The sequence below is a fragment of the Leptonychotes weddellii genome, chromosome 11, assembly GCF_054177405.1.
Source record: "Leptonychotes weddellii isolate Sample4059 chromosome 11, ASM5417740v2, whole genome shotgun sequence".
In the NCBI taxonomy this organism is placed as follows: domain Eukaryota; kingdom Metazoa; phylum Chordata; class Mammalia; order Carnivora; family Phocidae; genus Leptonychotes; species Leptonychotes weddellii.
Window position 1 is genome coordinate 80,533,306 of NC_138379.1, and position 14,215 is coordinate 80,547,520.

Sequence of the window (14,215 nt, forward strand, 5' to 3'; positions counted from 1 at the left end):
AACTTTCATCTCAAATTCTTTACATTTACATTAAACATCCAGAGCAGGGGCTTCCTACAGCCCTCATTTTCCTATATCCCTCTATCTTATTGGTCACTACAGTCCTCTGCAACCCTATCACCACTGCCTCACAGTAGGAACTTCTGCCTCCCACAGTAGCCGCCCAACTGCATTCCTAGTCTCTTTACTTCCCTCTCAGGGGCCTGGCTGGCTCAGTCGGTAGACCATGTGATTCTTGATCTTGGGGTCATGAGTTCAAGCCCCACGTTGGGCCAAAGAATTACTTCCCTCTAATCATCTTTCAGAATACTACCTTAGTTTTTCATTAAAATAAAAATCAAATAAATAAATATATAAATAAAAACTAGATAGAGTTTTCACTTAAAAACAAAACACTTCTAATTACAAAAGCAACATATATTCATCATTGAAAGCCTGGAAAATACAGATAAATATAAAAAGTAAAACAAAAATCACCCATAATCTCACAACGCAGAAACATTTTAAAAATTACTACATGACCTAGAAGTCTATATATTAAATTTTAAGCACTATATATGTTTTTTAAAACATAATTGGCATGATATTTGAAGTTTTATCTCCTACTTTTCACATGCCATGGACACTTTCCCATTAAAGTTTACTTGAAAATATCTTCAGTTCTTGAATATATAATATTCTATCAAATGTTATACAGTAACACTGGTGTCCTGACAGTCTTTGCCATTATGATTTCTAGGTCTGTCTCTTGAGAGCACTAGACTTAGATTGATTCCTCTTTGCCCCTACTACAAATAATGGTGGGGTTGACATCTCTGCATAAAAATTGACAACTAAAGCTTTACTTCCTTTTATGTCTTGAGATACATACCAAAATTGGCATTACTAGATCAAAAGGTTTAAATATTTCTTAGGCTTTTGAGCTATAATGTCAAATTATTTTGTATAAAGTTTAAAACCAATTTATATGCTCAATTGCAGAGTATAAAAAACACTGCTTTACCACAATCCTCCCTGGCATGACATATTTGCTTAAATTACAATAACAAAAGAAAGAAAGAAAAAAGATAAAGTTCCTGACACAGCAAGGCACGGCCTCAGAGATTCTTCTGAAATTTTTTTGCTTGGTACTCAAGATACGCCTTAAGCTATAGAACGCCTTAAAGCTATAGAACGCTGTAACTCTTACTTTGGGTTTACTTGTTTATTCATTCATCTATTCAAATATTTACTGCCTACTGCTTTCTAGGTATGGAACACAAAAGTGAATCAGACAAGCTCAGTAAAGCTGGAAAAATTAGTTCCATGATTTCTCCATCCAAAGCATTGTCCTCAGAGCTATCAAATTCCCTCCAGACTAACTACCTTCTGGATCCAGTCTGGGCTCAATTCTTTTTTTTTTTTTTTTTTAAAGATTTTATTTATTTATTTGAGATAGAGAGAGAGAGGGAGAGAGAGAGCCCAAGAGGGAGTAGGGTCAGAGAGGAGAAGCAAACTCCCCGCTGAGCAGGGAGCCTGACGTGGGACTCGATCCCGGGACTCCAGGATCATGACCTGAGCCGAAGGCAGTCGCTTAACCAACTGAGCCACCCAGGCGCCCTGGGCTCAATCCTTGACACGAGGCTGTCCCTATGCTGACCAACATGATCTCTGAGATAACTGAATGAGGTGAGACATGTCACTGGAAAAGTTAGACAAAGGCCATATCACAAGTGGTCTTAAATGCATATTAAGGAACTTGCCTTTAACCTATAGGCTACTGTTTCCCACACTTAAATAATACCTTACTAATCTGCCAGTCACATAACCCCTGAACTATCAGTTACTTAATGTTTTCCTTTAAGTACTATTGCTTTCATTTCTGAAGGAAGCTTTATTTCACTATTATAAATAAAAAGCCAATATTATTTGCCACAAATGGAAGGCAACAGTGGACAAAAACAAAAACAAAAACCATTATTAAATTTTAAAAAAGTAAAAGTGAAATGCAAATAAAGCATTCTTGGAAGTAGGAACACTAACAATTAGCACACTTGTTACCTGGTCATTACAGCAGCCTTGGAAAAGCATTTCAGTGTTTCCCTCTCTTCAAATCTCCTGAAGTCATGACATGCCTTTAGCCATAGAGTAAAAACTGTCCTATTCAATTCACTGATACTAGTGATTGGTCATTTAATGGAAAAGAGCAGTTAAAGTAAGGAAGTGTTAAAAGTAAATAAATAAACACTCATATATACCTGAAGCTTCATTTCAATTTAAAATTCGTAAGTGTACATTTATTTACCAATTTTTAAATGTAGGATCAAGGCCTTTTCCTTAAATAAGGATGTGCTGATTGGAGTGCCCTATTATCTTTCTTGTATAAACTATACTAAAATACCTCAGCTATGATTTATTTCCTGTTTCAGTTTCCTTACAGTGGAGCAAGAAACTAAAAATACTCACTAGACTCTACTTTTCCCAAATAGCTAATAGCTGTTTTTCAGTCACATCTAATAGGACAGCAATTTCTTTAGTGATACGTCTCTACTCACATTTCCAAGGGGCACACAACTCAGTTGTCACAGAAATGCCTTTCTTTTTTATGCTCATATTTCATCGGTTTTCATAATATTTAATTAAACTATCTAATTCCAATACAAGTACAACAGGTTGGGATTATGCAGTTCAAAAGGAAGCAGAAGGTATTCAGACGTACTATGGAGTGGCCTCCTGCACACAAGCATTTAACCCACTGTAGGTAAAAGTCATGCTCTACAGAGGAAATGGAGTGAGTCCATTAAAGTGAGGTTGCCCAAGAGATTTCAACTATTGCTTCTCCCCTCTCTTCTTCCTAAATATATTGATCACACATGACTTGATCATGTTTAGCTACCCTGGATGTTACAAGACTTCATGAATTCCTAAATGATCACCCATATTTACCACATTTCCTCCAACAGTTCCTTAACTGTAACCGGCCACCTTAAGACACTCCCAAAACTGTATCTTAACATCAGGAATGATACTCTTCCTGGGCACTTTTGCAGCATCTCTAATGCTGTTATTTGCATGCTTTCTGTCAGCATTACAGCTCGAAAACATTCATTAAAAATCTTATGAGAGCATTCCCTATCTTAACTTCAAAACTGGAACTATGTATAGTCTGGCAGAAATAGTGGAAAAGTCTTCACACATCCATTTGAGATGCAGGAAGAATTTCAAATATTTTGGAAGAAATCTTCAATTTGTGAGATCATATGCGTGACTGAGACAAGCTTTGCAAATAAGCACATCTTGACAAATATATCTGCTCATGTGAAGAACTTAAATTTATCCTGACAAATTTAAGTATTCCGTGTACAAAAAACAAAGTGAACAAGACAACTGCAAAACTAGAATCACAAGATATGTGAGTTGGATTTTTTTTCTTCTTTGAAAGGACTACTTGAGGACTTCTCTGAAAAACTACTGAAAATATCCTGAATGTTATAAAAGATGCTTGAAAGATTTGATATTTTTTCACAAGAATTTTCCCAAACTGGATGGCAGCAAAGAGTAGTTGAGGAACCCCTTTTTCCACTTCATGAACATCACCTAATAAATAACTTGACACATTCAGAAGAACAGATTCTAAAAATTCCTTTAGATGATTTCTTGGAACAAAAGACCTAATATTTATTAGTATATAACTGCTGATCAAAGTTGTCCATTAACTAGCTTCTGACCTTTCCAACTACAAATACTTTGAGAGTTGAGATTTTGGTATTTGTTAACATCAAAATTTTAACAATGCATCTGTCTTAATGATCTTAAGTCTCATCTTAGTTATACACCAAGCAGTGTCCAAACAAATATCCCTTCATTGCTGACTAAAACCAGTTTTCTCACTGAGGAACTAATTTTCAGGCAGACATTTCAGTAAACCAAAGGATGCATTATGTATTTCATTTTTAATTTTTAAAAATTTAATAATAGTGCATAATTTTCTACTGTTGCTTCTATAAGTGGCAAAAATACTGATTTTCTATTTATAATAAGGAAATAAAGTTTCCTTTAGAAATGGATTTTCAATTTAAAAAGCAATGTTAAGAAACATTACAACAACTCAAGTTAAAATTATAAGCAAAATAAAACATAATATTCTATCTTTAAAAAATAAGTAACGGATAGTTCAGTGATTATAATAAGACTATGGCAAGTTATTAAGGTAGTACCCAAATAATTTAAGTATAGAAAAAAAGAGATTACAAGATAAAGGCAAGTTCCTTAACATGCATTCAAGACCACTCTAATTATCCTTCCAGTGTCTTTTCTCACCACTTTCCTTCATCACAAATTTCATGTTCTAGCAATATTCCACACGTAAAAACATACTTTCTGTCTAAAATGTCCATTCTATTATCCATATCACCACCACCACCACCTACACACACTTAAACATCTAACTCAAATCCTTACCTTTTAAAGAGGTTCTTCACAAACATCTAACCTTTCTCCAAGAAAACTTCCCTTAACCGTATCTCCTCAGACTGTATTACAGTCATATCTCATTTTATAGCACTTTGCATATACTGCATTTTTCACAAATTGAAGGTTTGTGGTAACCCTGCATTGAGCAAGCCTATTGGTGACATTTTCCCAACAATATCTGTTTACTTCATGTCTCTGTGTCACAGTTTGGTAATTCTCACAATATTTCAAACTTTTTCGTTATTATTGTATTTGTTATAGTGATCTGCGATCAGTGATTAGGGCTTGCTGAAAGCTCAGATGATGGCTAGCATTTTTTAGTACTAAGTATTTTTAGTTAAGGTATGTACTTTTTTTTTAGACATAATTCAACTGCACACTTAACCGATTACAGTATGAGGCAAACAAAACTTTTATATGCACTGGAAAACCAAAAAATTCATTTGACTTGCTTTATTACGAAATTTACTGCAGTGATCTGGAACTGAACCCACAATATCTAGGAGGTATGCCTCTGTAAGTTACTAGAAACTTTGTCTTATTTGCTACATATCTTTCTCTGGTTCTTAGCATAGTTATTCAGTACATAATTTTTGGAAGAATAACTCTCCTATGTTTTACTTGACTACTTTGTATCATTTAGCAATGTTAATTACATTTTACTTTCAACTTTCATCCATTCCTGAAGTTTCCTTTGTATATACTGTGCTCTCTGGTACTCCTACTCCTCTGTAATCACTGCCTTGATTCTCTGTAACCATTTCTCAATAGCCTTTGAGAACACTTCTCTCCTCCCCCAAGATATTATTTTGGCCATCCTTCCCGTGTAATCTCATTCTTTTGAACTCGCCTATTCAAATTACTTCAACTAGCATCACAAACACAATAGCAGTAGCCAAGCCCTCACTTCTATATAGATGACACATACGTCATTGATTAGCCATTTACACCTGGATATTCCATAAGTACCTGTGGTGGGCAGCCTCTAAAATATTCCCCAATGAATCTTGCCGCCTGGAATTCATGCTCTGAATAGGTCCTTCCCCACACTGAATAGAAAGGATCTGTGTTACCAACAGACTAGTACAAAAATGACAGTGTGACCTCTGACTACGGTCTGCCCGTAAAGGTTATTATGGCTTCCACCTTGCTCTCTAAGATCATCTGCTCTGGGTAAAGCCAGCTGCCTCAAACATCCTTATGGAAAGGTCCACCTGATGAGGAACTGAGGGCTCCTACCAACAACCAGCACTCACCTGCCCAGCATGTGAGTGAGTCCCCTTGGAAGTGGATCCACCAGCTCCATTCAAGCCTTGTTTCAGTAGCAGATGTCTTGACTACAAGCTCATTAGAGACCTTGAAGCAGAACCACCCAGCTAAGTTGCTCCCAGATTTGATCATAGCAAACTGGAGGAGATAATAAATGTTTAGCAGCGGTGTCCAACAGAGCTTTTCACAATGATTAAAATGTTCCTTTTTTAAAAAAGATTTTATTTATTTGAGAGAAAGAGCGAGAGGGGGTAAGAGCAGAGGGAGAGGGACAGGCAGACCCTGTGCTGAGCGTGGAGCCGGACGCAGGGCGTAATCTCACAACCCTGAGATCAATGACCTGAGTGGAAACCAAGAGCTGGAGGCTTAACCGACTGAGCTACCCAAGGCCCCTGATCAAAATGTTCTATGTCTAATGTCCAACACAGTAGCCACTGACTACATGTGGCTACTGAACATTCAAATGTGGTTAGTGTGACTGAAGAATTACATTTTCAATTTTACCTAATTTCAACTAATTTAAATGGCTACATGTGTCTTTAAATGGCTACCATGTTGGATAGTGCAAGGGTATTTATTGATTTGTGATAACCTATATGCAGCAACAAACTACTACAGTACATTACTATCTGCAGCAACAGACAACTAGTACAGTACGTTAAACAAAATCTGCCCCTTACTACATCTGTTCTCTTCTCAATATTCATCTAACCAACCAACCAAACAAAAATAACAAAACAAAACTGTGCCTCCTCCCTTTTATATTCCCCATCTTGGCAAGTGGTACCAACACCCACACCCAAGCCAGAAAGGTCCTCATTTTCACCACCTTCCCTTTTCATACTACTGGTATTAACATCTTCTTAATAGCTCTATTTGTCTCTTCTCTTTTCTGGATATTGTCACAATTTCAGTTTAGGACTTCATTTTTTTCATCTGGATTATTGAAAAATGTCTCCCCGGTGGTCTGTCTGCCCCTAAAACTGCTTCTCGAGACTAACCCATTCTTCACACTGCTACCCAAATGATCATTCTCATGATATAACACTGATCTTATTTCCCATCTGATAAAAGGTCTTCAGTGGCTTCCCACAATCGAGAGGATAAAACCCAACCTCCTCAGAACATAAAAATAATCTGGTGCCTCCTATCACTGCAACTTTACCAACTGCTCTTCCCATCATCAACCTCCCTGCTCTAATCACCTACATGCATTCCTAGAAAACATGAGCTATTTCACCTCTGTGCCTTTGTTCACATTCCTACTTCTTCTACCTGAAATGCTCTTCTATCCCTCACCTGTCTGGTAACCACACCCCTTGTTTCAAGATTCAAAGGAAGTATTCACCTCCCCTATGAAGCTATTTCTGATTTATCCAGAAAGTATTGATTCTTCTCGAGTCCCCACTATACCTTGTGCACTTAGCTGCCTACGTGTCTGTCTCCATTAGACTAGAAATCCTAAAATGCAGAAACTACCTGATTCAATGCTGACTATATCTGGTAGTATAGCATAGTATTCAAGAATAAAGGTTGCAAAGATAGACAAATTCAGACTAAAATCTCAGTTTTACAACTCACTAGGCATGCCACTTAAACTTTCTGAGCTTTTGTTTCTTCCCATCAATTGGACATTTTATGACAAAACCCATTACTTCACAGAGTCATTATGAAAATTAAGTAAAATAATATGCATAAAATATTACAGTACCTATTATATAACTTTTACTCAATAAATACATTTTGGATGGAGAGATTAATGGTTGGGTTACTACCTCCTAGGTAGGTAAAGAAAGAGTGAGAAACGTCAAAATAGAAAGTATCACCTTTGAAATAACTTTTGCTAGGCCACTCTAAAGAAAAATGAGAGGTAATCCAGGAAGTCTATTGGGTGTATACTATGTGGTCAGAAAAGTACAGGGAATGGCAAAAGGACTCAACTAGAAATTAATAAAAGGTTGAGGAAGAGCAGAGGTTCTAGATGGCATCAGATAGGAGAGATGAGAAGCCTGGTGATGACAATGAAGGGCAAGAGTACATCCAAAAGGGCATGAGGGAGAAAGAAGAGAAGGTAAGAGACAGAAAAACACAAAAATTTTAAAGGAGAATCCTTCCAAGCAATGACAAGATCTAAGATGTATTCATATTGATAAAGCTCCCAGGATAAATCATATGAAATTGCAAATACTGGACCGCTTTTGACTAATAAAACAGATTGGACCTTTTTAAAATAATAAAATAAAAAGTTTGGGGATGACACATTGATTCCATTTTACATTCTACCTTTTGCCTTGAGTGCCTGAGACAATGTAGGGATCATAAGATAATTTGGCAAAATAAAAAACTGTATTTCTTTTTCTTTTTTTTTAAGATTTTATTTATTTATTTGAGACAGAGAGAATGAGAGAGAGAGAGAGCACATGAGAGGGGGGAGGGTCAGAGGGAGAAGCAGGCTCCCTGCTGAGCAGGGAGCCCGATGCGGGACTCGATCCAGGGACTCCAGGATCATGACCTGAGCCGAAGGCAGTCGCTCAACCAACTGAGCCACCCAGGCGCCCAAAAACTGTATTTCTATTAAAGTGTCCTGATGTTCTCTGGATCACAATTTAGAAATTGCTGCTGTAAATTATATGAAAAGAAACTAAATAACCTTCTTTGACTGAAACTTCTTATATTTGAATTTTATACTTTCTATTTGTGTTTGGATTCTAACTTTATGAAAATGATAGGTACCCAAAATTATGTGCAGTAGCAAATACAATGAACCAAGAGTCAAAAGACCTGGATTAGAAACCTGGCTCCAAAAATGTACTAGCTGGGAAATACTGGACTAGTAGTCAATGAATGTCTCTGAATCTAAGTTTTTCCTCATCTGTAAAATGGGAATGATATCTGCCTTGTGATGTTATTATATGTATTAAATATAATGCCTATAAAGCATTTAGAATGATGCTTGATAAACAGAAACTATTTGCTATTGTTACTAAGTGAAGAAATAGTTGTAAAAGTATAGTAAATGCAAATGTAAACTACTACTAGCATCATACAAATACATATACGAAAGTGACAATAATTTGACTTGTTAGATGTGACAAGACTGAAGTGAATCACACTGCCGTGTGATAATAACCTTCTCATTTTTAAATACAAAAAAATAAGGGTGGGCAAATATTTCTACAATAACCAGATTATGTATAGACTATGAATTGGTTGTTTACCTCCTTGTTATTTTTTCCAATCTGATTTTTTAACTTCAGCAACCCTCAGAACATAACAGAACATACTATAGACTAGTCATATCGTTAACAGTAAACTTTTCAAGCTGGATAAGCATAGGTTTCCTTATTGCTAACAGTGTGAGGAAGCAATGCTAGCTAAAATGAGATATGGTAAATATTTATGCAAAATTAACAGACCTTTACCCCACAGGGAGGCTGCAAGCATGGGAAAAAGCAGCTTCCCAGAACTGAGCATAGCGGATGTCTGTAGATGTCCCTAAGGGCTAGAAAAGTCTCCACATCCATAAGAACGCTTCAAAGGGCATTGCTTTTTTGCATGCATCCTCTCTGTGGGTTTTAAACCTAGTAATAAAATTCTCAAATTGTAATTTCCTACTCTTTCTCTACCTAGAAGCAGTACTTATTCAATAAAAGATTTAGTTTGTAGGCTTCTTTTTTAAATCAACTATCTGCCTACCTCTGTTCTAGATTCTCTGATGTTACTAAGAAAATGCAAAAAAAAAAAATAATAATAATAATAATAATACAATTTATACTTAAAAAGGATTAGGTTAGAAAACACACTTAAATATCTCTTAAGCAAATTTTCCTTCCAATGTTACGGCATAAAAAGTGGCTGAACTAAAATGATTCATGCCATAGAATTTTAGTAACAACAAAAAAGTCATTTACAAAGAAAAAATGAAGAAAAAGTAACTGTTTTATGGTTCAGAAGATAAATCTAGAGCTTTAGAATAAAAGGGATATTTACATATTTCTTTAAGTGGTAGAAAATATAAACTGAATGATAAAATATAAAGGGAAGATCATTACTACAACAAGAAATCCTTAAAAAGAAAAGTATTATCTCCACTGCCACTTAACTTAAACCCGATTTGCTTAAATCACTTATACTTCACAAAGGCCTGATCACCTAGCATTAAAATCATTCATTTGCTGCCTTTTCTTCCGCTTAGATACTCAGTATAACAATTCTTTGAGTCCCTTCTTCCTGCTTTGTGTGCCTACAATACAAAAAACCCTCCAAAACAAAACAAAACAAACTCACAAAAGTTGTTCTAGATGGGCCTTAAATTTACTTCTTAAAAGAACTTTAGAATAGTTATAATGGAAAATGATCTATAAGCAATGTATATTAGGCTTCAAAAGAGTCCAGTGTTTACACATTTGTGTATATTTAAAGCAATGAATAAGAAACCAAAACACAATGTAGCCATTCTTTAGAGGAAATGAGACAAAAATCCCTCATGTCAGAAATCTGGAAAAGAGAGTAAGCAAATAGGTGATTAAAAATAGAAAGAATAAAATATAGTTATGAAATTATAATGTAAGACAACACTTAATGGTGGTGTTGAAGACAAAAATCCACTTTCTGGGCTTTATCCAACTGATTCAAAAGATCAACTGACTGATCCAGATGAGCCAATCTTACTCAGTATAAGCAAGCCTGGGACCAGAAGGCCAAAAGAAAATGAGCATTGGAATCATAATCCCAACTCTTCTGCTTAGAAACTATGCGACCTTATACAAATTAGTGAATGTCTTAAAGCCTCATTTTTCTCTGTTTTAACCTGGGGACAATATTTAACTTAAACAGCTAAAAGATTAAAAATGACAATGCACAGAAAGTTCCTGGGACAGTGCCTATCACTTAATATGTACTCAATAAATATAAAACCCTTTCCCACATCCCAAATTTCTTTATGAGACTAAACTTCCTCTACCTTAAAATGTTCCTTTTCACCCACAGTCATCTTTCCACCTTTCTGAAGTATAAAACGCTAGTGCAGCAAGTAATCAGGATTTAAGACTGTCTTGCTAAACGAACTATTTTAGTTTCCAGAATCTTTGACTGGTCAAATCAACATATTTACCATTGGATGTACTAAGTATAGGCTTAACAGGTTGTTAGTACCTTCAAAGAGGTAGCTCATGAGTAGAGAGGTTCTCTTTCAAATAGTGACTAAAGCAATACTAATCAATGAAATGTGATTTCTTCTATTCAAAAGCAACAAACATCTAAAGCTTCTTAAATTTCAACTTAAAACACTGCCCTTTTCACTTTAGGTAACTCACCAAAATAAAATTAAACTGAAAAATAAAAAGGAAACATAACAGGATAGTATGTGATGGGATACAACAATTTAATTTGGAAAACAAGATAAATTTCATCATTGATAATTTCATAGCCCTATTTCCCCAAAATACACATGACTTCTCACCTTAATCTTTAGCATGAATCCATGAGTATCACTCTTACAGGTAAATTTCTTAATTGTTAAATATAAATCTGCAGGTAGCAAGAGCTCAAAGTAACTTTGCCAACACAATGACCTATACAGAGCAGGCATTCATTATTTACTGAATAAATGAATAAACAAATAACCTAATGTTGTAAAGATAGAACCGGACAAATCCTGAGTGATCAAAGGCAGATTTAAACAACAACTGCCAAGCCTAAAAGTCTTACCAATTTAGCAACTAGAAGGGTTACTGTTTCAGTCTAAATTGAAATAACTCTCTCTTTTGTCTATTCCTCCCTTCCAAATGTATTTTAATTCTAAAAACAACCTATAATCTGGAATATAAAGGATAGGGAATATTATCACAGCAAGGAGAAAACACTGTCACAGTAGTAGCAACAGCAAATACATGTGAATTCAAAATCATTTTACATGCACAGATCAAATTTTAGGAAAACCAAACTAACTTCAGAGATTTAAACAGTAGGTACTTAAACACATTCTCACTTAACCTTCCCAACAGCTCTGAAAATTAAGTATTGTTACCCTCATTTTTACAGATGAGGAAACTAAACTGCTGCTCAGAGAGATTACCTATGGTCTCCCAGTTACAATAAGCATCCGAACAAGTCAGACACACTAAGCCCAGGAAGCTCTTTTTTCTACATCTTCTTCAATCAGTTCTCTTCTATTGCTCTCTTTTACAAAAGTAAATCTATATACATGTATATATTATATAAAAATATATATACACACATAAAATTAAGAGCTGAAATATCTTTTCCTTTAACAGCTACTTTTAATTTCTGACAAAGATAGTCTCAAAAAGAATTCTGCCAGTGGAGTCAAAATTAATATAATTGCTAATGTTTATCCATATAATATTCTACTTAATTCCTATTTTTGGAAACAGAATTGTACCTTGTATCCAATTAAGCAATAATTGCATGGGAGAAGCTTCTCCTTTTTTACTAGTCACATCCAGGCAACACACCCAACTTACTTTTAAATGCTGTCTCAAGAATTCTCATCTTGTAGAGCTTCTGGGTAAATACAGTAACTGGAAACCACAAACCTTTCCCCAAATTGTGCAACTAACAAATGCAACTGAAGTACAAATATATTATTCTGACAAAGGTACCGACAAATTATTATCTCTGAAAACGAATGTTTTTCTATTTTGATACAACAGAAAAATAACATGAACAATGGCCAAGTCCAAGAGTTATTCTCCATGGGAAAAAACTATTTACATTTTAAATAGACTATATTGTCCCAAGCAACCAAAGCCAGAAATCAGTTCAATGCCAAGAAAAACTCAAATTTAAATAAAAGTTGTATTTACAAGCCAATGATTTTACAAGCCAAGCATTTTCTACTGCAGTTACTACGCAGATCCTGAAATGAGACTAACAATATAACTTAATTAAAGAAAACAAACCATTTGGATACCTAGAAAGACCATTTTAACCTAAGTGTCTCTAAGCACAGCAAAAGAAGCCCATCAAGAAAGCAAAATTAGCTAGTAGTACTACACTAAAATAAACTACTTTCATCATGTTATATATAATAATTTATTCACTAGTTTGTATAAATCTTCTTTGATCACCTCACTGTCACCTGCCAATCTACAAACCGAAGAAGGGATTCTATCTGTTTAATTTGCTTCCCACTGTTGATTACATAACACCCCTTCCCCCAAAGAATTTCCTGTGAAGCTGATGATCCTAGATGCATAATGAAGAAATGAAACCTACTGTATTATCCTGCATGCTAATAACATCTGTAGTCTTGAGTCAAAATGGAGGCTTTAAGTCCCTCAGACAACTAACCTGAGCAAGTGTCAATTATTTCTAAATTAAAGTTAGACTCTCTTCCTTACTTTTAGATCATCTTAGGGATCTCCTTAAAGACTGATAGAGCCTTTCTCTGCACAACAAACAGGATAGGTGAATATAAGATTTTTATAAATGGTTCTGATCCTCCTTCAGAGTAAATAACATCACTGACTGGGAACTCCCAGAAGACTTAGAGCCATTAAGGGCTGTGGTTCCTTTCAGTTGGCATCATTCCAACAGAGGCTCAGTGAGAAATGAAACCTCTTGCAAATCAAATCTGTTGCAATGTTATTTTTTCCAGGGGTTAATTACCTGCTTCTTACACACAGACACACAGACACACACACACACACACGGAGAAAAGGAGGTGCTGGGAAAAACATGACATTCTGCTGTAAGCCTCCTCCAGAAATATTCAAAATGAAATCAAAACAGGTTTCTGGCTGTCAAATTCCAGATGCACTCCATGAACATCCTCTCCTACTTGACACCTTGTCAGTCCCTAGTACCATTACCTCAAACTATTAGACAGTAAGAATTTACTAAAGGAAGTCACACTTTCGGACTTTTTCAGAGATACTTAATGAAATATTTATAGTTGAAATCTCTGGAAACTGCTTCAAAATAATCTGATGGAGAAGCAGGGCAAGGAAACAGATGAACCAAGACTGTCTGTGCATTGATAATTATTGAAGCTAATGATGGGAACACGGAGGTTCTTCATACTATTCTCTGTACTTCTGTGTATGTTTGAAATAGCCCATTAAAAAAAAAAAACTTACTTTTTGAGGAACCTCCATACAGTTTTCCAGAGTGGCTGCACCAGCTTGCATTCCCACCAACAGTGTAGGAGGGTTCCCCTTTCTCCGCATCCCCGCCAACATCTGTCGTTTCCTGACTTGTTAATTTTAGCCATTCTGACTGGTGTGAGGTGGTATCTCATTGAGGTTTTGATTTGGATTTCCCTGATGCCGAGCGAAATTGAGCATTTTTTCATGTGTCTGTTGGCCATTTGGATGTCTTCCATCGACAGATGAATGGATAAAGAAGATGTGGTATATATATACAATGGAATATTATGCAGCCATCAAAAGGAATGAGATCTTGCCATTTGCAACGACGTGGATGGAACTGGAGGGTATTATGTTGAGCGAAATAAGTCAAACAGAGAAAG

At 35.6% G+C, this 14,215-nt stretch overlaps 1 protein-coding gene across 7 annotated transcripts in view; it reads right to left on the reverse strand.

Moving 5' to 3' along the window:
• The window catches only part of ARHGEF12 (Rho guanine nucleotide exchange factor 12), a 148,472-nt gene that overhangs the window by 124,436 nt on the left and 9,821 nt on the right, over window positions 1–14,215 (reverse strand). For 5 of the 7 annotated variants that reach the window (XM_081799280.1, XM_081799283.1, XM_081799278.1 and 2 more), the window contains exon 2: window positions 5,709–5,859. The exons of the other annotated variants lie outside the window; for them this stretch is intronic. In XM_081799280.1, coding sequence (XP_081655406.1) covers window positions 5,709–5,758 — 50 coding nt within the window. In that variant the 5' untranslated portion in view covers window positions 5,759–5,859. The remainder of the gene's footprint in view (window positions 1–5,708; window positions 5,860–14,215) is intronic. 7 annotated transcript variants of the gene reach the window in all.